The following is a 27747-nucleotide window of genomic DNA, read 5'->3' as shown; positions in this document are numbered from 1 at the left end:
AACGATTCTTTTGCAAAAAGAAGCAGGCGGATTAGTTCAAGGTTCATTGTAGCAAACCCACAATGTCTGTAAGTGCAAGAGAGAATGTGTTGGTCCCCCCCCCCCAACTCTGGGCTTCTGCTATTGCTTGATCTGTAAACACCACTGTACTAGAAGCCACATGGATTTATGCAGATTTTTTTGCCTTCCAAATCCAGGTGTGTAGATAAGAAATGGCTCCTAGGCTAACACACCCATGAAACAATACGAGATACAGTACATGCCGGAGGGGGCAGAGCACCATTCTTTATCCAGCGAGGGTGGGGCTTGGGGCTGCTGTCTTTTGAAAACAGTAGGCCTTTTGCATATGCTCCTTCAGTCAGAAGAAAAAGAGGCCCAGCAAACGCATAATATGCTGATCCTATCTTAATACTAAACATTTGTACAGTACTGTATAGTGATTTCGAGTGTTCAAAAGATCATATGCATTATGTACTTGTAACCTTTACATCATGGAACCCAGGTGGCACTGTGGGTTAAACCACTGAGCCTAGGGCTTGCTGATCAGAAGGTCGGCGGTTCGAATCCCTGCGGCAGGGTGAGCTCCCGTTGCTTGGTCCCAGCTCCTGCCAACCTAGCAGTTCAAAAGCATGTCAAAATGCAAGTAGATAAATAGGAACCGCTACAGCGGGAAGGTAAACGGCGTTTCCATGTGCTGCTCTGGTTTGCCAGAAGCGGCTTTGTCATGCTGGCCACATGACCTGGAACCTATATGCCGACTCCCTCGGCCAATAATGCAAGATGAGCGTGCAACCCCAGAGTCGGTCACGACTGGACCTAATGGTCAGGGGGTCCCTTTACCTTTACATCAACTCTGTAATATAAGTTCAGAATTTCTATTCTCCATTTTGCAGATGTGGAGACTGAGGCTGAGAGAAAATGGTTGGTTAAATTGGTAGCATTTGCGGTGCCACAAGAATCTTGCCTGGTTTCATGGTAGAAGCAAGGTTCAGACCAGGAACTTCTCTTAGCCACTTTGTGAACTGCTGGCTATGAGTTGATGCAGATTTTAATGTATGATGTTCTGTTGTTGTTGTTGTTGTTGTTGTTGTTGTTGTTGTTGTTGTTGTTGTTGTTGTGTTTCTGTATATTATGTTGGAAGCCACCCAGAGTGGCAGAGGCAACACAGTCAGATGGGTTGGGTACAAATTATTATTATTATTATTATTATTATTATTATTATTATTATTATTAGCCAATTTACTCTATATTTCCAAGATAACCCTGTAAAATGGAGACAACTTCTGGAGATGTTCTTCCTTCACCTGGAAATGCCAATAGCTTCGAAGCCCACTCAAGACATTTACTGAAGATATATTCTGGTACTCAGACTTAATGAGCTGTGGCATAAATTGACGGTGGATATTTGGGGAAAACCAAATATTCAGCATCTCTTGACATAGCAAATCTGCTGATGGGCAGCATTCTGCAGTCAGTAAGTTTCTCTGTGTGCCAGTTGGCAAATACATCGGGGAAATAATTTGAAGGATATCATTGCGTGCTCTTTGCATTATGTCCTCTTCATATTGCAAATTTTGTAAAAGCAGGCGGATAAAAAGGAAAATGTTATCCGTCAGTTAATGTCATGGTTTGCCAAGTATGTCATTAATGCTGGCCAAACTCTCATGTCTGGGTGTACGTATTTGATTCCCAAAGCAACGTTTGCTAGAATGGCTCAAACATTTCCCCAGCTATTCCAAAGCATTGACAAACATATGCCAATTCAATTTCCTTACCGAAACCTGCCGATGGTATTTATAGCTCAGACAAGTTGGCCTCTGCTGAATAATTTAACAAAGAATTAGCTAAAACCAAATGCCTGAAAAATATCCTCAGCCATTCTCATGGCTGGAGACAATTCGCCTTCTCATTTATGACGTGGTATCAGAGGGACCCAGGTGGCGCTGTGGGTTAAACCACAGAGCCTAGGGCTTCCTGATCAGAAGGTCAGCAGTTCGAATCCCTGCAACGGGGTGAGCTCCCGTTGCTCGGTCCCAGCTCCTGCCCACCTAGCAGTTCGAAAGCACATCAAAGTGCAAGTAGATAAATAGGGACCGCTCCGGCGGGAAAGGAAACAGCATTTCCGTGCGCTGCTCTGGTTCGCCAGAAGCAGCTTTGTCATGCTGGCCACATGACCCGGAAACTGTCTGCGGACAAACGCCGGCTCCCTCGGCCTATAGAGCGAGATGAGCGCCGCAACCCCAGAGTCAGACACGACTGGACCTGATGGTCAGGGGCCCCTTTACCTTTTATACTCATTATCAGTTTGCTCATTTCTTGTCCTCTGCCTTGTGACGTTGATGTTTTGAATCCTCCAAAACATGAATAGGGCAGCAAACCTAAATACGTGAAGGAGGGAGAGCCATTGAACACAGTGGGACTTAATTCTGAGTAAATCTGTTTAGTAAAACTGTGTGGTGTTGTTCACTGCCTGATAAAACTTTCAGGTCAGATACAGAGTGCATCTCTGGAATCCGTATCATGTTCAAAACATTCCTTATGTATCTAAGAAGTGACTACCTTGTAATAATCGAGCTAATTTTCAGATGAGAACAGTACAAGCGGACCTTGAGGTTTCCAAGTAGGCATCTGGAAGGAAAGGCGAGGTCAGCATGGAGCTGTTGGAATCAAAATACCGTCCGGCTATGGAAACAAATCTGAGGGCACACGTCAGAAGTACCTTGAAATGCCATAATGACGCAAGACAGTGTATTGGAAAGTGTGTCTGCAATAAGGGCAATGATGCTGCTTTTGCGCAGACCTGTTTTGCTTTATCAGTTGAATGATCTCAGATCACTTCGTGCCTCTGACGCAGTAAGTCATTGATTACGAAAGCACAGGTCCTCTTAAACCAGTTTAGAGTCTGTGATGCCTCAGCAGCAACCCCATAGCTCTGATCAAGAGAACTCTACTGCCAATGCAAATGGCTAATGCTTGAGATGGTTATGTGTGACCTACAGTCATCCAGCACTGGGCATGCGGCCAGCATGACTAAGCCGCTTCTGGCGAAACCAGAGCAGCACACGGAAACGTCGCTTACCTTCCCGCCAGAGCGGTACCTGTTTATCTACTTGCACTGGTATGCTTTCGAAGTGCTAGGTTGGCAAGAGTTGGGACAGAGCAACAGGAGCTCACTCCATTGCAGGGTTTTGAACCGCCGACCTTCCGATTGGCAAGCCCAAACAGCACCACTCGTGTCCTCTTTTTAACATTTATTTATCATAATTTGAATACTGCTTAATTGTTTAAAAGGGGGGGGAATGGCTTAAGCGGTTTACAGAAAAAATATAAAACATGCATTAAAATTATCCATAAAAAGTCAGACATGAAAAACAAGTAGACCTAAAAATAAAATCAAAATATAAATAGTATCAGCAATTAAAAATATACATTATATAAAAGAATATAAAAACGCATGTCAGCTTTACATATCTGGGTATGCTTGCCTAAACATGAAGGTTTTAAGCAGTTATTGAAAACAGCACAGTGAAGATGTCTACCTAATGTCAATGGGCAAGGAGTTCCAGAGTGGAGGCGATGGCATCTAATTAAAAACTTCGAGAATATACTTTTAATCTGGTGGGCCTCTCCATTCGAGATGACAGCCATAAATAGAGGGAAAAAAGAGGGGAATTGGAAAACATATCAAGAAATAGTTAGGAGAGAAGAGGGGGATTATTTATTGAAATCATATGAAGAGGTAAAAAAGGAATGTGCAAGCTGGCTCCATTACAGCCAGGTCCAGAGTCTCTTCCAATGCCATAAAAAATTGGGATTTCAAGAGGGAAAATCAAAACTACAGGAATTATTAATTGAAAGTGGGGATAAACAAATTACTAAATTATATAAATTCTTGTTAGAATGGAATTTAAAGGATGAGGTAGTCAAAAATGTAATGGTGAAATGGGCACAAGATATTGGCAGAATTATATATTGTACACAATGGGAAGGACTCTGGAATGGAAGTATGAGATTTACAGCTTGCACGGCAATAAAGGAGAATATGCAAAAAATGTTTTACAGATGGCACCTAACTCCGGAAAAATTACATAAAATATATAAGACAGGATCCAACAAATGTTGGAAATGTAAAGAAAAGATAGGTACATTTATGCATTGCTGGTGGCATTGCAGAAAAATACAAGAATTTTGGAACAGGATTTACGAGAAATTAAAAAATATTTTAAAATTAACATTTGAAAAAAAAACGGAACTATTTTTGTTAAGCATGCTACCAGAAAATATTCCTAAAGAGAAGAGAAATGTAATACTGTATGCGGGAGCTGCAGCAAGAATAGTAATAGCACAAAAATGGAAAGGGGAGGAGGTGCCTTCGATTCAGGATTGGTTAAAGTGATAGAATATATGAATTTGGACAAAATGACAGCGGCCGTAAGGAATGTAGCAAAACAGAGAGTACAAAAGGAATGGAAACCAGTGGAGGATCACCTGAAGAAAGAGGGTTTGAATTGTGAATTGGTAGTTTGTCTAAGTTAATTTAAGGATTGCTTAAAGAGAAGATAGAGGAAGCAATGGGAGAAGAGTTACCCACAAAGGGTGGGAAAACAAGAAAGAGGAAAACAGGGAAAATAAAAAATGGTGAGGAACGGTATATCAACAATCGGAAGTTCTTTTATTCTTTTATTCTTATTTTTTAAATATATGTATATATACATATATGCATTTCCTTTTTACCTTTATTTTATTTTATTTTATTTTTCTTCTTCTTTTTCTTTTTACTTTCTTTTTCGCCTTTTTTCCTTTTCTTGGGGTGTTGGTGTATAATTTTGTATATATTATTTGTAGCTATATTTGTGTTCGTTTTCTTTGCGTTGATTTGGTTGATCTTGTAGTTTATATGCATGTAACTTTTTTAAAAGAATAAGAAATAAAGCTTTTTAAAACAAAACAAAAAAGAAAACAGCACAGTGAAGATGTCTACCTAATGTCAATGGGCAAGGAGTTCCAGAGTGGAGGCGATGGCATCTAATTAAAAACTTTGGAGAATATACTTTTAATCTGGCACCTAAAATTTAGAAGAATGTGCACCTGCTGATATTCCCTGGCAGACACCCCATATCATTTCCTCCTCCGCCTGGTTGCCATTTACCTCACCTCAGAAGCAGGACAGTTCTGAAACAGGGGTAGCTAATAATAATAATAATAATAATAATAATAATAATAATAATAATAATAATAATTTATACTCACCCATCTGGCTGGGTTTCCCCAACCACTCTGGGCAGCTCCTGACAGAAAATTACAAACATTAAAAACTTCACTAAACAGGGCTGCCTTCAGATGTCTTCTAAGGGTCAGATAGTTGTTTATTTCCTTGACATCTGGTGGGAGGGTGTTCCACAGGGCAGGTGCCACCACCGAGAAGGCCCTTTGCCTGTAACCTCGCAGTGAGGGAACCACCAGAAGGCCCTTGGAGCTGGACCTCAGTGTCCGGGCAGAACGTTAGGGGTGGAGACACTCTTTCAGGTATACTGGGCCGAGGCCATTTAGGGCTTTAAAGGTGAGCACCAACTTTTTGAGTTGTGCTCAGAAATGTACTGGAGCCAATGCAGGTCTTTCAGGACCGGTGTTATATTTAATGGATCACAGTTACCAAGACATGCATAACTTTTGCAAGTCTGTCTTTGCTTGGGAGAAGTTGTATCTGGCACACCAAGCTAAGCTGTTGAACGGCACTTTGTGCCATGGAAAACGCTTCGGCCTCTACAATAAGGGCCAAATCTATAACAGAATCCCCAGGCTACAATCTTGATGCAGAAGAAAGTGCAGTTATATCCAGAACAGATGGAATGACACCATTACCTACCAACAGTATCTGTCGTGTGTGAACATAAATTAGGTAGATAACTAAATAAATGCAAAGGAACACTGTTCTCATCAGAACACTACAACTTAATGATCTGTTAAATGGGGACTACAATGACTTGCCACGTTAAAGAGAATGATTAATCAAAGAACATCTGTGCATGTTACAGCATTTCCCCAACATGTAAACTACATTAACGTAACGTAGTCTTGCAAGATGGCCAACTGTTATGTCTGAGCACCATCCAGCCAAGGTTAAGTTCAGGTCTCAGCGCAACAAGTCTGTGCACTTGATACCTGAAAAATTATCCAATGGAAACCCTCCACGTATAGAAGCAAGGCTGAAAAACTCTGTATCTGGAACAGATATAATACATTGATGCAATAAACACATGAGCTGCAGTACCGTACCGTGAAGTTGTTTCCCAGGAAAAGACTCCTATTTTGTGGTGTATAGCAATGCACAGCTATCTTCACGATGAAAGCGAAATGGGTCCCCTCCTAAAAAAGGAAATCACCAACAGCTACTTCGCAACACGTGTGCTTGCAAACAATCTTTCAAGAACCTGGGTAAAATTTGCTTGCTTCCTTTAATTCCAAAAGCATTTGTCTTCACCATGCACCAAGCAACACTGAAAATTGCTACCTGGAAGGGGTGGGGAGAGAACACAACTAGGTTCTTAGATTCATATGCATCTTCCTTTGTAGGAGACAAGTTAGAAGCAGCTAACCTTTGGCTGTTACAGTAATTTCATTGTTCTGTCTCTATCTATCTATCATCTATCTATCTATCTATCTATCTATCTATCTATCTATCTATCTATCTATCATCTATCTATCTATCTATCTATCTATCTATCTATCTATCTATCTATCTATCTATCTATCTATCTATCTTCTAAGCAAGGGATACAAACCCTGGGTACATCTTCACCTCAGCTGCCTTCAGCATGCATACCAACTGTCTGTTCACTAATGGTTCCTCATCATCCTGGAAAAAAGTGACAAGTATACTTTCCGGATCAAGAGAAGTAATAATCCTGTTCTATTCTGCCTTGGTATGACCACACCTAGAGTACTGTGTCCAGTCCTGGGCACCACAAAAGGAGGATACTGTATTGACAAGTTGAAACATGTGCAGAGGAGAGTCTGGAAATCAAGCCTTATGAGGAATGGTTGAAGGAGCTGGGTAAGTTTAGCCTGGTAAAGAGGAGACTGAAAGAAAATATGATGGCCATTTCCCAACACCTGAAGATGGAGGAGCCTTGTTTTCTCCAGCTCCAGAGGCTAGGACCAGAACCAAAACCAATGGATTCAAGTTGCAAGGAGATTCTGACTAAACATAAGGAATAGAATTATGGGCACTAGTTTGTTAAGGGTTTCTGGAAATTGTAACTACATTGCCCAGAATTCTTAGAATGATAGAATGCACTTTAAAGGTATATTGTTTATGCAGTCATACCGATCTCTTCTATAATTGGGACTGCACACACACATTCAAATAAGTCACTGAGGATTCATTGGGTTCCCTGGAAAACTACTATCCAATACTCTTTCAGCAGAAGCTTTGTTCACACAGGCATTATCAGATTCAAAATATTTGGCTATTTGATGCACAGAACATGGAGACGAAAACCACCCAGCTGAGTAAATTCAGAATGTTCAGAAGAGGGTCATAGCAATATGATGTGTCCTTCTCCACTCAATCACTGCCAAGGAGAAAACACTGGTGGCCTTTGGTCTCCTATATTTATAATTCATTTGTTTCTCCAGACTACAATTTGACCTCAGACTCACATAAATTAAAGCTGGCTGTTCAGGATTTGCTTGAAGCTATTCTAGACAAAACACAATTCTACCTGGGGGAGAAACTATGAGCATCACACGGACAGTACTGGCTTTGTTATCCAAAATTATGGCAAGGTACAATAAAACAAGACAGTGGAAAATGTTGGCATAATTAAATTTGGAAATGTTCTCTGGGGTGCTGTGTTTATTAGTACAGTGGTACCTCCGGTTGCGGACGGGATCCATTCTGGAGGTCCAGTCGGATCCCGAGGTTTCCACAACCTGAGGACTGCTTCTGCGCATGCGCGCATGGTGAAGCCCGGTAAAATACTTCCAGGTTTGCCGTGCGTGCATTCTGAGGTTTACATAATCAGAGGGTTACCATAAGGTACGACTGTATTCCAAGCCATTTTAACCCCAGAAGCTGTACGCTGGCTCCCTTGGCCTGTAAAGCGAGATGAGTGCCGCAACCCCAGAGTCGTCCACAACTGGACCTAATGGTCCTTTACCTTTACCTAGGATAATATGTAAACAGCGATAGTTGCTGCTGAAAACCAAGGAGCCTGCAAAGAAGTCACTTAGGGAAGTCACTAGGAAACCAGAATTTGATGGGCCTCAACTCTGCTTTTATGTAGCACTGACAATCCGAACAGCTAGGTTGTGTGCCCTGGCGCTGAGGCGCGGAGATCGCTCCAATGCCCCCGCCCTTGCAGCGCGCAGCATGGCTTCCGTGCGGCTTCGTCACGCAGCACTCCGCCTGCCAGCCCGGTGCCCTGGTGCCCCGCGCCACCAGGACTATACCTAGAGCCGGGCCTGCTTAGGGGGCTGGTGCTACGTGTGTCATCGTCCCCACCCCAATTTTCCTGAAGGACAATTCGATTTGCAGAACAGGGCTAGGGGACCTCCAGGTGTTGCCAAAGACTCCAGCTCCCATCAGCCCCAGCCAGTGTCATTAACAGATGATAGACATTGCGGGATAGCATGAAACTCATCATCTCAGGTTCGTGGGTTCAAGCCCCATGTTGGGCAAGGATTCCTGCACTGCAGGGAAACCAAAATGCTTGTTTACAAAGCTTTTGTACTACCAACCTTACTGTATGCTTGTGAAATATGGACCATTTATGAATGCCACCTCCAACACCTCGAAAGATTCCATCAACGGTGTCTCCAAACATTTTTTACACATCACTTGTGAAGAGAGGCAAACTAATGCCAAAGTACTGGAAGAAGCAAAGATCACCAGTGCAGAAGCAATGATTCTTCAACATCAACTTTGTTGGACCGGTCCTGTTGTGCGGATGCCTGATTATCATCTTCCAAAGCAACTACTCTATTCCCAACTTAAAAATGGAAAGTGTAATGCTGGTGGTCAACAAAAGAGTTTTAAAGACTCTCTCAAGGGAAATCTAAAAAAATGTAGTATAACTGGGAAACTCTGGCCTGCGAGCGCTCCAATTGGAGAACAGCCTTTACCAAAGGTGCCATGGGCTTTGAAGACTAAAGGGAGAAATGTGCTAAGAGGAAGGCATGCTTGGCAAACCCTCACCGTGATCAACTCCTGCCCGGAAACCTGTGTTCCCACTGTGGAAGGACATGTGGATCCAAAACTGGCCTCCACAGTCACTTACGGACTCACTGTTAAAAACCGTGTTTATGAAAGATAATCTTACCCAGCTACGAGTGATCGCCAAAGAAGGTGAGGAATTATGACCCTGCTGCAGGGCCGGATTTAGGTTTGATGGCTAAGCTACTGAAGGTAATGGGGCCCCTTATATGTCCTTTGTCAACAACAAATTGTTGCTGTTGGTAACTTATGGACCCAATAGGTATCTAAAGCCATTTGTACATATTGCCATGCAACCAGTCCATGCAGAATGTAGGCAACCTATATATAGAAATGAGCAAACCAGTGATATTTTAGGGAGCTGACTAGCAGGCTTACATCATTGCCTACATCATAGGAGCCTACACAACACAAAACACTGTACAGTCATACCTCGGTTTAAGTACTCTTCGGTTTGAGTATTTTCAGTTTAAGTACTCTGCGGACTGTCTGGAACGGATTAATCCACTTTCCATTACTTTCAATAGGAAGTTTGCTTCAGGTTAAGTACGCTTCCGTTTAAGTACTCCGCGGACCCGTTTGGAATGGATTAATCCACTTTCCATTACTTTCAATGGGAAGTTCGCTTCAGGTTAAGTTCGCTTCAGGTTAAGTACAGACTTCCGGAACCAATTGTGTACTTAAACCAAGGTACCACTGTAGCTGTATGTAGGCTTTATTTTATTTATTTTTTATCTTATATTTTGGAAATGTACATCCGTTTCTTTTCCTTTAATTTTTGGGGGGCCTCCAAGAGAGTGGGGCCCTAAGCTATAGCTTGTTTAGCTTATACGTAAATCCGGCACTGGCTTCCTGCCGGTCCCTTCCAAGGGGTTCCAGTCGCAGCAATACCTGGCGGTCCACCTGGGGCTTCCTGGCCTAAGGCGCGCCAGCACTTCTTCTTTAATGGCCGCAATTCACTTCCGCCCACCTTTAGTTACAATGCTAGGGGCTGCCAGCTCGTTCTGATCAAGCCGGAGCCCCCTTTTCGAGGGGAGATCCCGCCCCTCGGCTCCTTCTCCTTCTCCCTCTCCCTCGACTTCATTCATCCTGTCCCTCCTCCTCCCTTTTCCCCTCCCCCTAACGCCTCCTCCCTGCCGGCGCTGGCTTCCTGGCTGGCTGGCTAGCTGGCTCTGCAACTTCCAGCTGTAGCTGCCTGGCTGGGTCTGAGCTTCTCTGCCTCTGCTTGTGCTGCTGCCGGCGCTGCCGGCTGGGGGAAAATGTCCGAGCGAGGCGGCTTCTACAAGCAGGAGCTGAACAAGACGGTGTGGGAGGTGCCCCAGCGCTACCAGCACCTGACCCCGGTGGGCTCGGGGGCGTACGGCTCCGTATGGTAGGTGGAGGCTGCTCCGGAAAGGGGGGGGGCAGGACAGGAGGGCTGCTCTGCTGCGCATTAGCAGCAGCAGAAGGTGAGCGGTGAGCCCCAGGCAAAAAGGCTCCGCTCCAGCCGTGCAAGGTTTCTTCCTCGCTGGAGCTGCGGGAAGCAAACAATACCAGCGAGCAGCTCGGCGCTGGAGCCGCTAGGCCTGCCTGGTGCGTCCTCGGGCATGCATGGAAAGCCAGCGCGCACAATGGGTGCGCCCATAGACAAGGCGTCCCCAGGATCTGCATGCGTCCAGGGTTGGTTTTCTTGCGGGGGGGGGGGGACGACGACACCTGCGCGGATTGTACGCACGGGCAGGTTCTACGCACTGCCCTAGTTAAGGGGCCTCCCTGGGAGCATGGGCGAAAGCCAGCCATCTAGCCATGTACACCCACCGGGTAGGTGGGTGCGGAGACCACCTAGCATGTTACGTACACGTACGGGAAGGTTCGCTCGGAGGCAGGTGCGATCCCGCCCCAGGTAGCTGCTTGGTGCGAAAGCAGGTGCACAGGTGATGGATTGGCATGTGTGCCTTAGTAGGCCAGGCGAAGGTGTGGACGTTGGGTGTGCATACAGGAAAGTGTGCATATGCAATGCACAAATTGATCATATTTCACTAAGGATGATAATTTTGGGGTGGAAAACAAGAGATTCAAGGTGGGTTAGGTGCTCTGAACAGGAGCAGGTGTGTGGGTGCGCGCACACCCACACCCACACACCCCTACCTATATAGCATAGTAAGAAAATGCTTCTTCGTTTTTGTCTTGCGTTTTGTGAGCAGAGGCTGAGCGTGTATTTGCGGACAGCTGCGTGCAAGGTGCATAGTATAACAATAGGTAGCACCGCTTCCCATGGAATGCATTTGTGAGTTGACCTATAGCCCTGTGCTGTGTGTCATGGGTGGGGGTGGGCTGTGTTCATTTCCCTGCCTTTTCCCTGCCCCCACCGGGAGTTCGGAGCACACACAGAGAGAGGCAAAGCTGAGCTGTGCTCTCACAATGCCATTCAGCCTGGAATTCCTCTCGGGTTGCTAAGGGTAACCCTGGGCCATGCCAGCCATTGAAAGAGGTTTCCCCAGACTATTTTTAAGACCTCCTCCTCCTCCACCTCACCACCATCGAAGCGCACGGCTGAATGGGACTGTGGAAGGGCGGTGCTTTTATTCACACAGCCATTGTGGTCAAGTCCTAAGTGTGCTTTTAGGAACTGGGAGCAATGCATGAAAATACGGACTGACTTCCCCTCTGGATGAGCGAAATATTAAACCCAGTTCTCTGCCACCACCTTTGAGTAGCTTCAAAAGCATTGCATGGCAGCGTAAGATACATTCCTCTGAAACAGTGTTTCCCAAGCTTGAGTCTCCAGCTGCTTTCGGACTACAATTCCCATCACCCCTGACTACTGGTCCTGCTAGCTATGGATGATGGGAGTTGTAGTCTGAAAACAGTTTGAGAAACTCTGAAATAATGTAATCCTTTTCCCAGTCACTCATTACACTGCATGCATCATTGGGGGTGGGGGTGGGCTTGTGTTGGCTCTGTTGTGCAAGCCAGAAGCATTGATTTAGCAATAGTAATGATGTTAGCTGTCACTTGTTTAGGGCATGGTTGGAAACAACCAAAGTTGTGGAAACTAAGCAGCGTCTCTGGGCCTGGTGAGTTCCTGGGTGAGTGATCGGTACTCACCATGAGTCCATCTAGCTCAGAATTGTCTTCACTGACTGGCAGTAGTTATCCAGGTTTCAGGCAGGGTTCTCTCCCAGTTCTATGTGGAGATGCTGGGAATTGAAGCTGGGAACTTCTGCAGCCAAGCTCTACCACTGAGCGGTGGCCCTTCCCTAAAAATAATAATCCTATGTATAGTCCATGCAGGAAAAGGATGTGTGGAAGACAGAAATGCAATAAAGACAAGAATATATAAATACTGTAAGGTTTTCATCGCGACCTCCTGCTTTTGTGTGGTCAGTAGAAAGCAGAGAATGGGAGTGAATTGACTGTTTCCTTAATGGAGGGGTGTAAGCATTGGGACTGCTGCTGTTTTGCTTGTTCAATAAACCATTTGGAGCAGTGAATTGTGTGGATGATGCTAGTTCATTCATAAGGGTGAAACCCGAAGCTGCCTGTGGGAAAACGGCCAAAGGATCTGTCCAAACTTTGCGGTTTGACAGCAAAAACGGCAAAGAGGATAGTCAGGTAACAAAGGGCCCAAAACACTGGGTCATAAACAATCTGCAGTGTTACCTGTGCACCCTGATGGGGTCCTGTGAGTGTACAGGAAATGCGCCTTGAGGTTGTGGTAAACACCTCGCTGGATAGGAAATACTCTTGTGTTTCAAATTTCTTGGAAAGGGGTTGAAAGTAAAGTGCTAGCCTCATAATGCTTTTATGTAAGTCTTTGCTGCAGCCACATTAGGAATATGTGAGCAGCCTAGGAGCCAACTCAAGGGGGATGTGGGTGCTTGGGTACCCACAATAATATAATTGGGGGGCACCCACAAAGTCAAAGAAAGGCAGGCAGCTTCTGTGTGGTGCTGCCTCTGAAAGATAAGCAGTTCAGCTCCGCCCTCCTCAGCCAGCCAGAGAGTCTCCCTGGGGGGCGGGGCTCGGACAAGGAAACAGGGTCTCTCTGCCTCCGGCACTGTGGGTTAAACCACTGAGCCTAGGGCTTGCTGATCAGAAGGTCAGCGGTTCGAATCCCTGCGACGGGGCGAGCTCCCGTTGCTTGGTCCCAGCTCCTGCCAACCTAGCAGTTCGAAAGCACGTCAAAATGCAAGTAGATAAATAGGAACCGCTACAGCAGGAAGGTAAACGGCGTTTCCGTGTGCTGCTCTGGTTTGCCAGAAGTGGCTTTGTCATGCTGGCCACATGACCTGGAAGGTATACGCCGGCTCCCTCGGCCAATAATGCGAGATGAGCGCGCAACCCCAGAGTCTGTCACGACTAGACCTAATGGTCAGGGGTCCCTTTACCTTTACCTGAGTCTAAGCTCCTCCCCACCCCAAAATGGAAAGAAGCAAAGGAAGAATGGATACAAAACCGTATGGAATATGCAGCAGAAATGGCGAAATTTACCGGAAGAATAAGAAATCAAGATAACAGACTTTTTATAAAAGAATGGAAATGGTTTAGTGAATATTTACAGATAAATTGCAAACAGATAAAAACATTTAGCAGGATTATTGTAATAACCTGCAGTTTTTAAAGAGTATATAATTAAATGAGCAAGGTAAATGAATTTGGATATGCAGTAGATATAAAAAAAATAAAATTAAAGAACCACAGAACGAGGGGGGAAGGAAGTCAAATTTTGAAATGTTAAATTGATTGTAAAAACGAATGAAAATGTATACATTTGAAAAGTATGAATAAAAAAACTAAGGAAAAGGAAAAGGGTGTCTCACTGGGCTGTGGAAAGGAGGAGGAAGAGGAGCCACCAGCGCAACTCGGACGTGCGACATCACACACACACACACACACGTCCATGTTACGGCAGTGGGCACCCACAATTCTGGTGGTGAGATGGCTCCCCTGATGAGGAACAGTGCAACATCTCGCAATGGAAAACCTATAGGAAAGAACAAATACTTCTATCTGGAGTTTGGAGATCTTTTCCCCGTGAGGAGAGTTGAAAGGATTAAAGGGGATTTTTAAAATAACTATTAAGAACATTATGGAGAAAGTGGTGAGAGACAAACTTTTTTCTCTTATACGTTGAGCAGCAATAGGCTCAGAACAGCCGTGAAATGGAAGTGCTGTTTCAGAAAATGCAGTATCAATTTTTATGGAACTCAGGGTGCCACAGGATGGTACTGGCTGCTAGCTCAAACAGCTTTGAAAGGAGAACAAGTCAAATTTAAGAGGATAGTTATATCATCAGTTCTGTCTCCTGAATAGCTAATTGGGAATGTCCATGTTCAGAGGCCATATACTAGAAGCTGGGCTTACAAGGAGAGCAAGTGTTGCCTTCAAGCCCTTCTTGCGGGTTTCCCAGAGGCATTATGCTAGCCCCTGCTGGAAATAAGGTGCAAGCAAGCTCAATGAACCAGATGGTCTGATTGAACAGGCCTCTTCTTATGTTCTTAAGTTCTTATTTGGCTTTTGTAAGGATTACCGAGAAGTGATTTGAGTACTCAAAATGTATTATGTAAATGCCAAATGCTTTTGATGACTGGTGTTGCTACTCAAGTGATCATAGTCATTGCGTGGCGATTTTTGCTGGGACCTCATGGTGCGATCCAGGTGGAACTGGGAAGCTCTCAGTTAACCTATTTTTTTTTTTGTCTGCCTTAAAGCACGAGGCTTGCTTAAACTATGATGCCACAGGTGTCCAGGACATGTTAAAAGAACTCTTTTTGCATGAGGTTGCCGTTTTGTGATGGGTAAACGCGACATCATCTGAACCCACTCAGCATGCTTCAAGCAAAGGTATAATTTGGTCGTGTGGTTTGGAGGATGCAGTTGGAAGCCCTGGCTGTGTGATATGACATGGTGGGGAAACCCAGGATTCATTGCGTTGGCATGTGCAATGCATGCGTTCGGTTTCTTGTGTGTTGCAGACAAAAGCAGCATTTTAGTGTCTCTGTTTTCACACGCTCGGCGTGTCAGTGCTACAGCAGGGAACATATTGTGCCTCAGCTGTCTAAACAATGACTGCTGATAAGACCAGAGATGTGTTTCTTCAGAAGGTTGGAACCATGGAAGCTCATGATGGTGACCAAAGAAGGCTAGTAATAATCTTGCACTTGAGAATGCCCGGCCTAGAAATGTCGGGAGCCTTTTCATATGCATGCCTCGGAAGCTTCCGGGTTCAGCCCTGAGCCTCCCCAAAATAAAAAGGGAATGTCACATAGCATTATTTTATTTATTAAATTTGTATATTGCCCCATCATCCCTCACAGGGAGGCTCACGACATGAAAATACAAAATGAGAACACAACATACATAATGAAACAGGAACAAACCAAGAAGTCCCCACTCCCACAGGCACACGTAAAAGGCCATAGAAGGTTATAGTTTTATAGAGAAACATTTTTGCCTAGTGCCTAAAGATATTTATTGAAGACACCAGGCGAGCTTCCCTGGGGAGAGCATTCCACAGATGGGGAGCCACCACAGAAAACGCCACTGTACTCTCATGGAGGAGGGCACATGAAGAAAGGCCTCAGATGATGGTTGAAGAGTCCTGATCAGGGGTGGCATTCCTTGAAGTATTCCCATGGAACCCAACCTGTGGGTCCCAGGAGGTCTCCCTTCCAGGCACTGACTGGACACAGACCTGCTTAGCTTCCAAAAGACTTGGTGGCCTCATGTGACTTCTGACCACATGTTAAGAATAGCTGCCTTATTCTCAGTCGGTCCATTGGCTTCTCTTCCTTGGTAATGGCCGTGCACTGGCTGTGGCTCAATAGGGTTTCAGACAGGAGTGTTCCCCAGCCCTGCCTAGGAATGATGGGGATTATACCTGAGACCTTCTGCATGCAAAGCTTTGCAGCCCGACCCCTTACATTGCTTACATGCCAATTCCTTAGAAGAAAAAGTTGTCTCAAAACTTTCTTATCATATCTGCTTAGCCTCAAGATTATTGTGGAGGTAAAAGCTTGCATGATTTGCAATATTTGATAAGTCACAGGGATACATCAGTTGGACAATACCATGGGAGAAGTGGTGTGTGTGTGTGTGTGTGTGTGTGTGTGTGTGTGTGTGTGTGTGTGTATTTACAGCCAGCCTCTCTTGTCAAAACATTGACTTCTTCCCTGTAGCAATGCCAGTGATTTTACAGACTCATTGTGTGAATCAGAAATAAAATTTAGTTTCTGAGAAGCCAAAGTAGCCGCGTGATACTGCGAATTATTTGCAGGACTGTTTTAAGAGCTTATTGATAGCATCTTTCTGAGAAAAGCTGCTGCAGGTTATTTGGTTCCCTGGCTTGCTTCCCTCTCACTTGCTCCCATGATTGCTTTCCCCTTGTGTTTGTGTAAGTGATGCCGCTGTTGGCAAACAGGGTAACGCTAAAGGCAGGAGAACAATGATCTCATTGGAAACAATGCTGATTTGGGGGTGAGAAACAGCCTGTGCTTCTCAGGGGGGTCACCATCTTTTTTCATAGCAATACTTACCCCTACTACCAGCCTCGCTGAGTTATATTCTGCCATACAAAACTACAGAAATGAATGATAAATCTTGGCTTGATTAAAACCAATTATTTTAGCCCTGTGTTGATTGGGTTTTCCAGAATTATTACTGTTGTCTGAAAGAGAAATGTTCAATTCTATAGACCTTTGACAGGCAATAAGGAACAATTGGGAGCAAACTTTAAACGCCATCTTTTCCTAGTGTCAGGTGTGGGGCTTGTGGGTGTGATGGACCAACTTTGGACCTGCGGCAGGTTTAATTTGTGCCCATGGGCCACAGATTTCCCACTGCTTCTATAAATGTTGGCACAGGGCTATCAATTAATTGGATGAATATATGCTAAAACATCCAGACTTTCAGCTTACAGGTAACTCTTAATTGGGCACAACAGAAAAGTAGCTGGGGGGGTTAGTTACTGGTAAAAAAAATATCATATGATTCAGTTATCACTCAGCCCAAGGTTCAGCTTCACAGATTTTTGTTTGGAGAGGCAATAAATGGGTGCTTCATATTTTTTCTAGATTGTTGCCTTGTTAGGATATATGATGATGATGATGCATGGTACATATTGCTTAGAATACTGAGTGGAAAGTGAAACTTCGAAATTTAAATAATAATAATAATAATAATAATAATAATAATAGACTCTTGTAAACTTCTACCTATCTATCATGCATCTGTCTGTCTATATTTGTCTGTCTGTCTAGCTATCGGTCTGTAACAGGTTCTTGGATAGCTGATAACACCAGTATTGCAGGTTCGACTACATCAGGGGTCAGCAAACTTTTTCAGTGGGGGGCCAGTCCACTGTCCCTCAGCCCTTGGGGGGGGGCTTGACTATATTGGGGGGTGGGGATGAACAAATTCATATGCCCAACAAATACCCCAGAGATGCATTTTAAATAAGAGGACACATTCTACTCATGTAAAAACACGCTGGTTCCCAGACTGTCTGGGATTTAGAAGGTGATTGGGTCAGATCTGGCCCCCGGGCCTTAGTTTGCCTACCCATGGACTAGAGATCATGGGTAGGCAACCTAAGGCCCGTGGGCTGGATGTGGCCCAATCACCTTCTCAATCTGGCCCGCAGACAGTCTGGGAATCAGCATGTTTTTACATGAGTAGAATGTGTGCTTTTATTTAAAATGCACCTCTGGGTTATTTGTAGGGCATAGGAATTTGTTCACACCCCACCCAATATATATATATATATATATATATATATATATATATATATATATATATAGTTCGGCCCATCACATGGTCTGAAGGATGGTGGACCGGCCCATGGCTGAAAAAGGTTGGGACAACAATGAGTGGTCAGAGGGAGAAGACTGGGAAAAGGAGGTGTAGGAAGCTGAAGGGGCTTAGTGGGTGGGATGAGTCTGTGGCAGAGAGAAGTCAAGAATCAGAGGAAGAAGCTAAAGCAGGAAAGGGAGGAGACAAAGAGGCAGGGATGATTCAGGCTGGTGAAGAGGCATGGGTGTTTCCCCCCTCCTGCTGTGACCAATTCATCCCCTTTGGTCTCCCAGAACCAGAAGAGGCGTGGAAAGGGCAGAGGAGAAGTTAGCTTCACACAGGGGCAGCCTCAGATTGCTTGGGGGAAACCTTGGAGAGGAAGGGACTTCAACCTTCAGTCTTAGCAACTGCTTCATGGGAGCAAGACCTGCCAGAGAAGAGATGCTGTGCTCATTAGGCCTGACACTCCGGTGCAGATCCTGTTTTTGAGATATATACCGGTATATATATCTCCAACTTGCTCAGTTGTCACCCACATTTGCTCTGGCCCACCTTGGCATGCAGACCCTGAAAGTGAATGCAGCCTTTAGTCTAAGAATTATTTCCTTCCTAATGAGTGTTGAACTGGACCATTAAGACCTGGGTTCAAACCCTCCCTATGCCATGAAGCTCGCTGGGCTGTCTCCCAGCTTTGTTTTGTTGAAAGGACAAAATTGATATGAAGTCCCTAGCTCAGGCATCCGCAAACTGCGGCCCTCCAGATGTTTTGGCCTACAACTCCCATGATCCCTCGCTAACAGGACCAGTGGTCGGGGAAGATGGGAATTGTAGTCCAAAACATCTGGAGGGCCGAAGTTTGGGGATGCCTGCCCTAGCTGTTTGGGAGAGAGGCAGGGTGAAAAGGTAATTAAACAATAAATTAAAAAACCCTAACTTCCTGTTTTGCAATTAGTAAGTTCATAAACTGTGTCACATCTCTTAAAAATTTAATTTTAGGACACATCATGGCGGGACTGGCTTTTCTGGTAGAAGTGTTTCAGTCATAGTCATTTTTTAAAGTGAATTCATGCAACCTCTGAATGACCAGTCTCACTCAAGTAGCTGCTGTCTGATGTCAGAAGCACTGGATCAGATACTGCACACCGCTGTAACCAAAGTTTGAATTAAGACACAGTGTGTGATGTTAAAAGTACCATCTCTAATGCACATAAAAAAAAGATTTACAGCATTTGTACTATTCGATCTCTCTTTTTGTCTGGGACTTAACCCCACTCCATTCCTGCCACCCCCAAGTAATTTGAATCATTATGTGAAATAGCTATAACGACGCAACCCTATGTCCACTTTCACGGGATTCTGTTTCTTTAAGGTGAATGAAATTTTATTGCAAATGAAATGGTTAGGATGGGAAAGCATTTTTTTTTTACGCTGAGGTAAAAGAAATAAAAATCCCTGCTGGAAAATTCTAAGGGTTGTTACCCAGTGTGCTGTTCTGCTAATGGACTTCCACTGGTGCAACAGAACTTCTATTTCTCCTCTTCCATGCAGCCCCTGTGCACCTCAAAATGTCTTCCAGAGATTTGGGGGGCTCCAGAGAGCAGCTATAGGGATGTGTAGGGAGAGGGAGGGGGAACTCTGCAGGATAGAACCCAACAGCTGTCGTTTCCTTCCATGAATAGAACAGTTTACATTTACAGAGTGGGGCTCTCCCATCTCCACCTCCCTCCCTTCTGTAGCCTGTGCTCACCTGAAAATCTGTGTCTGGAGGACTCTTGGGAACAGTGTGGGACATGGGCTGCAAATGTTGGGTGGGGGCTTGGTGGCCATCTCCCACTTTCTTACCTGAAAGGAGGAATAGCTTAGGATTCAAGCCAGTATCCAAGAGGCTGTTGAATTGCTTCTAAAAATAGCTTCAGATATGGCCTTCCTACATCAATAGAAGTTCTGCGCCTATGTGTCAAAAAGATCATAGATTTGCCACACATCTACTCAAACTACTGAAACTCAGGATGCAGGTAGCTCAGAAGCAGGGCCGTCTTAAGTATATCTGCTGCCCTGCCGCCGTGGTGCGACAGATCCCTCTGGCACCCCCTCCCTGTTTCCCAGCGCGGCGGGTGGGCGCTGCGCACAGCGCGGTGTCCCCCTGGTGGCTGGGCGTCCTGCGCCACCCAGCCTGGCCATAGGGCCGGCCCTGCTCAGAAGCCTCTCTGCAGTCACACAGATGTGTGCTCATTTGCCACGCATGATGTTCTGCACATGGCTACCCCACTATGCTGCGTGGAAATGTTATCCTACTTGGAAATCTGGTATGCTTTTAAGTGGCCCTAAGTGGCAAGTTTAGGGCTGAGGTATTGGGTTCAGTTGCACAACAAAATAATTACATGTTTCCGCTATGTAGGTCATCTGAAGACGTATGAGGCCAAGGCTTGTTCTTTGGTTGTGTCTCTGGGAACAGTCGCTCGCTCTACTGGGAAAAAGGGAAGACTGTGTGCGCAGTGTAGATTAACTTTGGTTTACTTTGTGCTCTGCCTCATATTTGTTGCAATGTTTTGCTTGCATAGACTGCTTCTTGTTCTTTTAGCAGGTGTGGCCTTCAAAATGTTATTGGGCTCCTAACTCCCATCAGTGCAATGTCCAGCAGTCAGACAAATGGGAGTTGTAACCCAGAAACATTTGATGGAGCACAAATTAGCCACCTCTGTCCTTATATCAAGTTTCTCTCTTGTAGCTGTGGGGTGCGTGTGTGTGTAAATCTCAATTGGTTAACATGCCAATTCAGCCTCCAATTTAACATGAGGGGGGGTGTTTATTCTGCTCTTGTTATCTGAAGCTTATCTTCTTTTTCATAAATCTTCCTCTTTCCAATAATTCTCAGTCTGTGAGACTGAGATTTATCCCTTGTTACCCATTAAGGATTTGTTTTTTCCTAATTGCACTTGGTTGTTGTTTTCTAATGCCCATGTAGCTATGAAAACCATTGGGGTAGTGAGAGTGCCATTTTTTTTCCCCGGGCATAATGATGGAAGTGGAAAACATGTGGTGCCTCACACACACTGCTCAGCAGGTTTGCCGATGTCCCATTGCTTTATGTATAAAGGAATTGTTGTACCTAATGCCAGGGGGGAAAGAGAGAACATTAAGGGACAGATTATTTTGAAAAAGGGTGGTGCTTCAAATTTATATGTTTTTGTGTCTTCTTTTTGTAATCAGTTACTTGCTTCCAAGGTAGGAGTGAACTGAAAAGAAAGCAAAGAGCTGCTCAATAATGGAAGACTTTGGAGTCACATCTTTTTCATCTGCACTCAATAACTTGTTCATTATCTTGGATATGCAGAGGTGTGTGGCGTTCAGAATTCACTGCAAGCAGGCAATGGCATGGAAGGAAATAATAGGCAAACAAGACAGTGCTGGAAGCCTTAGAACTGCTTGCTTTATAAACTTGATTGATTTTGCCTAGGATCTATAATTAGGGTTGCAATTTTTTTCAGTTTGTGCCTGCTGGCTGGGCTGTCATTGATCCTAAACACACTGGTGTTGCCTGAAGACACATAAGGTCCCAACTAAGTGTGCAGCCAGTCATGACGCACCACCCGAAGTATACAGGCTTCCCCAAGGAAGTGCAGGTCTCCCTCACTCTTGACTCCAAGTCTAGAAATCTAGGAGCGCAAAAGTGGGGACTTCATGGTGGAGCATCTTGTGCAAAGCTTGCAAACAACAAAAATTCAATCTCCAGGGCCAACAGATAAATAAATGTCATGTACATAAAGCTTCTCTTTCCGAAACTGCTTGCAGTGCGTAAAATCAGGACGATAGCTAGCCGTGTGAAGGGAGTTTCATGTGTTGATCCCTGACACACTGGCATGGATATGCAGGGAGATGGATATCCAGTCAGATGGGCAGCATACAAATAATCAAATTATTATTATTATTATTATTATTATTACTATTATTAATTGCTTGAAAGTCTTCACATGGAAAACAGGCGAAGGGGGCTTATGTTTCCCGGCATTACGACTGCTGCAGCAGCCAACTTATATAATAGGCAGGGGCAGCCCATCCCACCACCTGAGGCAAAATGGGAATTGCTGCCTCCTGCCCCCTTCACAGCCGTGCCCCAGTCTCCCCTCCCACCGCCACCATGCCCCGCCCTCCAACACACCACTGTGCCCACCACCATTTCCGCCACGGGAATGCCCTGGCTCTTGCCAAACGCTGGGAGAGTTGAGGCATGCTTCAAAGTGTTGTTGCTCAGCTTCACCCCCTGGGGGTGAGGGAAACCTGAGTGGCAACGTGGCATGTGGGAATATGTAGCAAGAGTCGAATGCAGCAAGAGCCAGGGTGTTCTGTAAAGCATTGCCAGAACGCCTCTCTGTCACCACCAGCGGCAGAAGCGATCGGGCCATTTCCTGTACTTCTGCCGCCTGAGGCGAGTGCATCACCCTGCCTCATGGGCAGGCCGGCTCTGATAATAGCATTTCCTTGTAAAACAATTTGATTGTGTTGTTGTTGTTTGTTTGTTTGTTTGTTGTTACATGCTCTCAGAGCTTGGAATATCTGGGAAACAGATGTGTGAGCCTCATTGATTTTGGCCTCGCCATTAGCTAATTGAAAAACAGCCTTCTCTCTGTTTATTTGTGTTATATGGAGGAATTGTCTGATATGGATGTAACAGATCAGCAACAATTAAACCGTGAGCTTGCACTGTCACGTTAAAGGCAGCTAAGGGCCAGTTCGTTTTACACCAAGGGTTGGCCACCTTTTGAGGCCTGTGGGCACTCTGGGGAGGCAGGGGAACTATGGCTAAGTGGTAGCTATGTCTTAGTCGTAGCTCACATGCTCTGCGTGTTGAAAGCCCCAGCTTTGAATCATTGAGGTATCTTGAGTTATCTCAAGATTGAGCTTGAGCAAGAGGGCTGAGGAAGGCTTTTGCCTGAGATCCCGGAGAGCTGCTCTCCGTCAGAGTATTCAGCACTGAGCTCAATGGACCAACACTCTGACTTCGATTAAAGGTGTATCAAATGTTCAGTCCCAAATACCTGAAAGATTGCTTCCTTCCCAGTGTATTTTCTTGGCTGTGAAGGTTTGGGGGGGGTTCATTTCTTGGTAGTCCCACTGCCCTCAGAGGTTTGGGGTGTGTGCAACTGCCTGAGAGAGGGGGCTTCTCTGTGGTAGCCCCTAAGCTCTGGGATTCCCTCCCCACAGCAGTGTGTCTGGGACCTTAATTGTGTGCTGATGATGATGCACCTCTGTACTTTGCCTTTGATACCTGAGAGAGATTTTTTAGCACCTACTCTGTTCTCTTCATTGTAATCTGTTTTAATTGTTTTTAATGCTGTGGTTTTTAAATGGTTGCAACCCATCCTGGGGCCTTATAGTGAAGGGTGGATAAGAAATTAATAAACAACAACAATAATAAGTAGCGGTGTTCACATGACTGCCTTGGAGAGGCTAAGAGTGGCTTCTTTTCTACTTGAGGAACACATTGCATCCAGGATTACAGTCACACCTCGGTTTAAGTACGCTTTGGTTTGAGTACTTTCAGTTTAAGTACTCCGCGGACCCGTCTGGAACGGATTAATCCACTTTCCATTACTTTCAATGGGAAAGTTCGCTTCAGGTTAAGTACGCTTCAGGTTAAGTACGGACTTCCAGAACCAATTACACTCATACTTTGGGTATAGTACGCTTCAGGTTGAGTACTCTGCAGACCCATCTGGAACGGATTAATCCACTTTCCATTACTTTCAATGGGAAAGTTTGCTTCAGGTTAAGTACGCTTCAGGTTAAGTACAGACTTCCAGAACCAATTGTGTACTTAAACCGAGGTACCACTGTATATGCATAACTTCCGTGTGTGAAGGCTGTGGTTTTCTTCCTTTGTCTTCTTTTTCATTAGGAAGGTTACTGCCATGAGGGTTTGTGTCACATTTTCTGTATTGTTTGCAACTGCCAATTTCCCCTTCAGGACAAAATTTACCATATTGCATAACCTTAGTTAAATGCTTATCCCTTGTGTTGCACTTTGCTCAGTTCCATAATGCTAATTTACAGAGTTGGGTGGTTTCGAGTTGGGAAGGGGGGGGGGAATAGTGTGTGTTGCCGTGAGAGCGGTCTTGTTCTATTCTCAATCTTGCTTGGATACTTCAAGGATGGGGAACCCGTGGCTCTCCAAATGTTGCTGGATTCCAGTACCCATAATCCCTGAACATTGGCCATGCTGGGTTGTAGCCAATTCTACTTGGAGAAGGCCCACTGAAATTAACAGCTCTGGCTAATTTTGGTCCATTAATTTTAATGGGTTTATTCCAAAATTTAGTTGGAAACAACCTGCTGGCTGGGACTGATGGGAGCTGGAGTTCAAAAGTATCTCTGGAGAGCCTTCCTGGGCTATTGGATTATTTTAGCTATGGGTTTCTTTGGCTATTTGAGCCCATTGCCGTTACCTTGCTGATAAAAGCACTGCAAGCAATCCTGGGCATTTGGGTTCAGTGCAACATCAGTTTCATAAGCTGTCTTATTGAGAAACACCTTGTAATGACGACAATCTCTTTGTCATTTTAGCATTTGCATCTACATCCCTTAGAACAAGGGTGAATAGTAACTTTGTAAGTTGCTTCATTCCACCACCACCCAACACAGGAATTTATAAATATTTATTCTGCTCTTCCTCTCTAAGAAGACCAGAGTGCTGTATACTAAAACCAGTAAAACAATATAAAATTGCACATATCCCGTATCCGTTTCACATTTCTCTCTGAGTGTATCTGGTGTGTTGCATGATATAGCAGGCAATACCACTTCCTCTTTGTGTCACATCAGATAAACAAGCAGTTGTGAAAGGGATAATTTATGTTAAAAGAATAGTAATACCAGGTTTTAACCCATAGACTTCTTAGAAATAAGCCTTTGCAATTTCTAGGAGAAAAGCTTGAGTTAATGGTCTTATTCTGACCAGAACGTCTGTCTTCAAAACTGTTTTTTTAGATGAGTTTGCATTCTTTATTTGCTGACTTCTACTTTCCTCTCTGAGTAGAAAGAGAAAGTTTGCCTGCAGTGGATCACTGTGGACTGAAACATCTGCAAATATTACGAGTTTGAGACTGCACAAACAATTGGCTTGTTACTAGGACTACCAAACCATTAAGGATGCTTTAAATCTGATTATCTGACTTTTCACTGACAAACCAGTCAATTAATAGTCACATACTGTATACTCCAGGGACGAATCAGTGCTTTAGGTCTGCCATTCAGTGTTGCTCATCACTCTTCTTGGAACTTAAATGAGATGTTTAAATTCGATTTCCTTCCTTTTTATTTTATGGACCCTCCTTCAACTGTGCATTGCTGTGGCTACTTATTTAGATAGCAAGGCATCAAAAACAGCTACAGTAACAGCCATAGTAAGGAGCTGAATATTTAAAGCTGCAATCTCATGCACTTTAGAACTACTTTAATTGGAGTAACCCCTATTACATAGGATTCGTCTACATGTAAATATGCATATGATCAGGCTGCATGTGAGATCTTTCATTTGCTTCTCATTAAGAGTGTGCTGATCTTTGTGAGATTCATTGCAAAAAATGAAAGGGTTCTTGTATTTGTGCTGTTGCTGTTGCTGTTGCTAGGAGCTCCCACACAAGTATCAACAATGACATTGCAAGACATCACGAGCAGGTAAAACACCCAACCCTTTTCTCCATTTCCAACGCTTTAAAAACCCAGGATGTACTGCTAAGTGCTCCACCTGCAATCCTGTGCAGATCTACCTGCAAGCAAAGTGGCTATGTGTCCTACTTAACAGAGGGCAGCCTTCTACTAGAATAGCTGTCAAAGGACAGTCCTCTCTTTGAAAGCAACCTCAGTTTGGAAACAGCCCAGTCAAATCGTAAGAAGGGAGATCAGGAACCTTGAAGTTGTCCTATACAGCGGACGCTCGGGTTGCAAATGTGATCTGTGTTCGCAACCTGCAACCCACAGTGCTGCGTTTGCGCATGCGCGAGTCGTGATTCGGCGGTTCCGCGCATGCGCAATGTGCAATTTAGCAGTTCTGCGCATGCACGAGCGCTGAAACCCAGAAGTAACTCGTTCGGGTACTTCCGGGTTCGCTCAGTGCGCAACCCGAAAAGACGCAACCTGAAGCGTCTGTAACCCTAGGTATGACTGTATTTAGTATCAGGGCAGCCACACAGGACAATATACATCAGTCTTCCCATATTATTTCTGAATTTGCCTCTATATATATAAATTAGCATACACAAAGCTATTCTCTGGCTGGAATTTTGTCTTCTTTCCATCTCTGGGCCAATAGTATTCTTGCTGCTGTCATCGCAAACATAAATAGTTTTTTCTGCTCTTTCAGAATCTCTGTACCTAAAATGCCTAACAAAAAAGCCTCTGGTTTTTTCACAAATGTTACCATATTTTAAACATTTTTTTCAACTCATTATATATCATTTCCCAGAATGCTTTTGCTACCTTGCACGTCCACCACATATGGTAGAATGTGCCTTCTTTTTCTTTACACTTCCAACATACATTAGAGGCAGTTCTGTACATCTTTGCTAATTTTACCGGTGTTAAATACCATCTATACATCATTTTCATATAGTTTTCCTTCAACAAACAGCACGCTGTGAATTTTAAATTTTCCTTCCATAGTTTCCCCCAAGACTCAAGTTGAATATTATGCCCTATATCTTGTGCCCATTTTATATTTTGCATGCCATTCTAGCAACAATTTATACATTCTAGATAGTAATAATTTCTCATTATTTTCCAGTAATTCCTTTTCAAGCCTTGAGAATTCTGTACTGAATCCTCTTTTCTTATCTGCTTTAAACACATCATTTATTTAATGATATTGCAACCAATCTGTAACTAACTGCTTTATACCTTCCATGTTTTTTAATTTCAATTGCTGTTCTCCCTCAATGAGCAACTCTTTTAAAGTTGCCCATTCCGCTTTTGTGTTAACCTTTTTAAGGATATCGCTTCTATTGGGGAAAGCCACCATGGTGTTTTCGGTTCCAACAGATTTAATTCCCATTACTTCCAAGTAAATATGATTAAGGATAATGTTGTTTGACCCAACTATGAGGAAGAGGAAGCGGAACGAGACAAAACAATTATTTTGCAACTCCAGGTTACCTCTGTGGCAGTGGGCTGGGTGCAGAAGGATTCCCCCTCCCACCTCCTGGGCTGGAGGAGGGAAATGAGTGGGATTCCTTCAAGAGAGTAGTGGTTGGTAGGGCAGCTGTACTTACCTGACTTCCCATCACCAATGGACCATGGATGAAATACTCTTGTTTCTGGTTACCCTGTTGTGGTTTGTTTGGGAGAGAGGAACCACAAGCACAGGCTGGAGATGTCATGCCAATTGGCCAGCCGCTCCATGGCCCGTTTCCTTGCTCAACTACGGTAATACAGGAGCAGAGTAGGAGCACTCCGCCCTTTGTGCGCACCAGCATGCAGCTCATATGCATATTTGCTTAACGATGATTTATGGCTTAGCATGCATTCAGATGCCACCATTACGTGGTCAAAATTAACATGGTTAAGGCAAGCCAAGGGGGGAATCTTGCGATACAGATAGATTGGCAGAGTTTAAGCCCCCACGCTAGGCCTTTGTTCTCTTTTGTGCTTTCTAGCCAGAAAAGCCATTTATGCGTTCACATTTCATTTAAGATTATGAAAGATCATCTTACCCCTCATATGCCCAATCAATCACTGCTCTCTACAGGTGAGGGCCTCCCACAGAT

The 27747-nt window shown here is 44.4% G+C and overlaps 1 protein-coding gene across 2 annotated transcripts in view; it reads left to right on the top strand.

Moving 5' to 3' along the window:
• The first annotated feature begins 10060 nt into the window (after positions 1–10060).
• MAPK11 (mitogen-activated protein kinase 11) overlaps positions 10061–27747 on the top strand; it is a 45752-nt gene continuing 28065 nt past the window's right edge. Inside the window, exon 1 of one of the 2 annotated variants that reach the window (XM_035127030.3) lies at positions 10061–10589. In XM_035127030.3, coding sequence (XP_034982921.1) covers positions 10477–10589 — 113 coding nt within the window. In that variant the 5' untranslated portion in view covers positions 10061–10476. Of the gene's footprint in view, positions 10590–10622; positions 10877–27747 lie in introns of those variants that run through there. The other variant, XM_035127031.3, reaches the window with a different exon arrangement.

The sequence above is a fragment of the Zootoca vivipara genome, chromosome 9 (assembly GCF_965207765.1).
Source record: "Zootoca vivipara chromosome 9, rZooViv2.hap1.1, whole genome shotgun sequence".
Classification (NCBI taxonomy): domain Eukaryota; kingdom Metazoa; phylum Chordata; class Lepidosauria; order Squamata; family Lacertidae; genus Zootoca; species Zootoca vivipara.
This window is presented reverse-complemented; position numbering and strand designations above follow the sequence as displayed.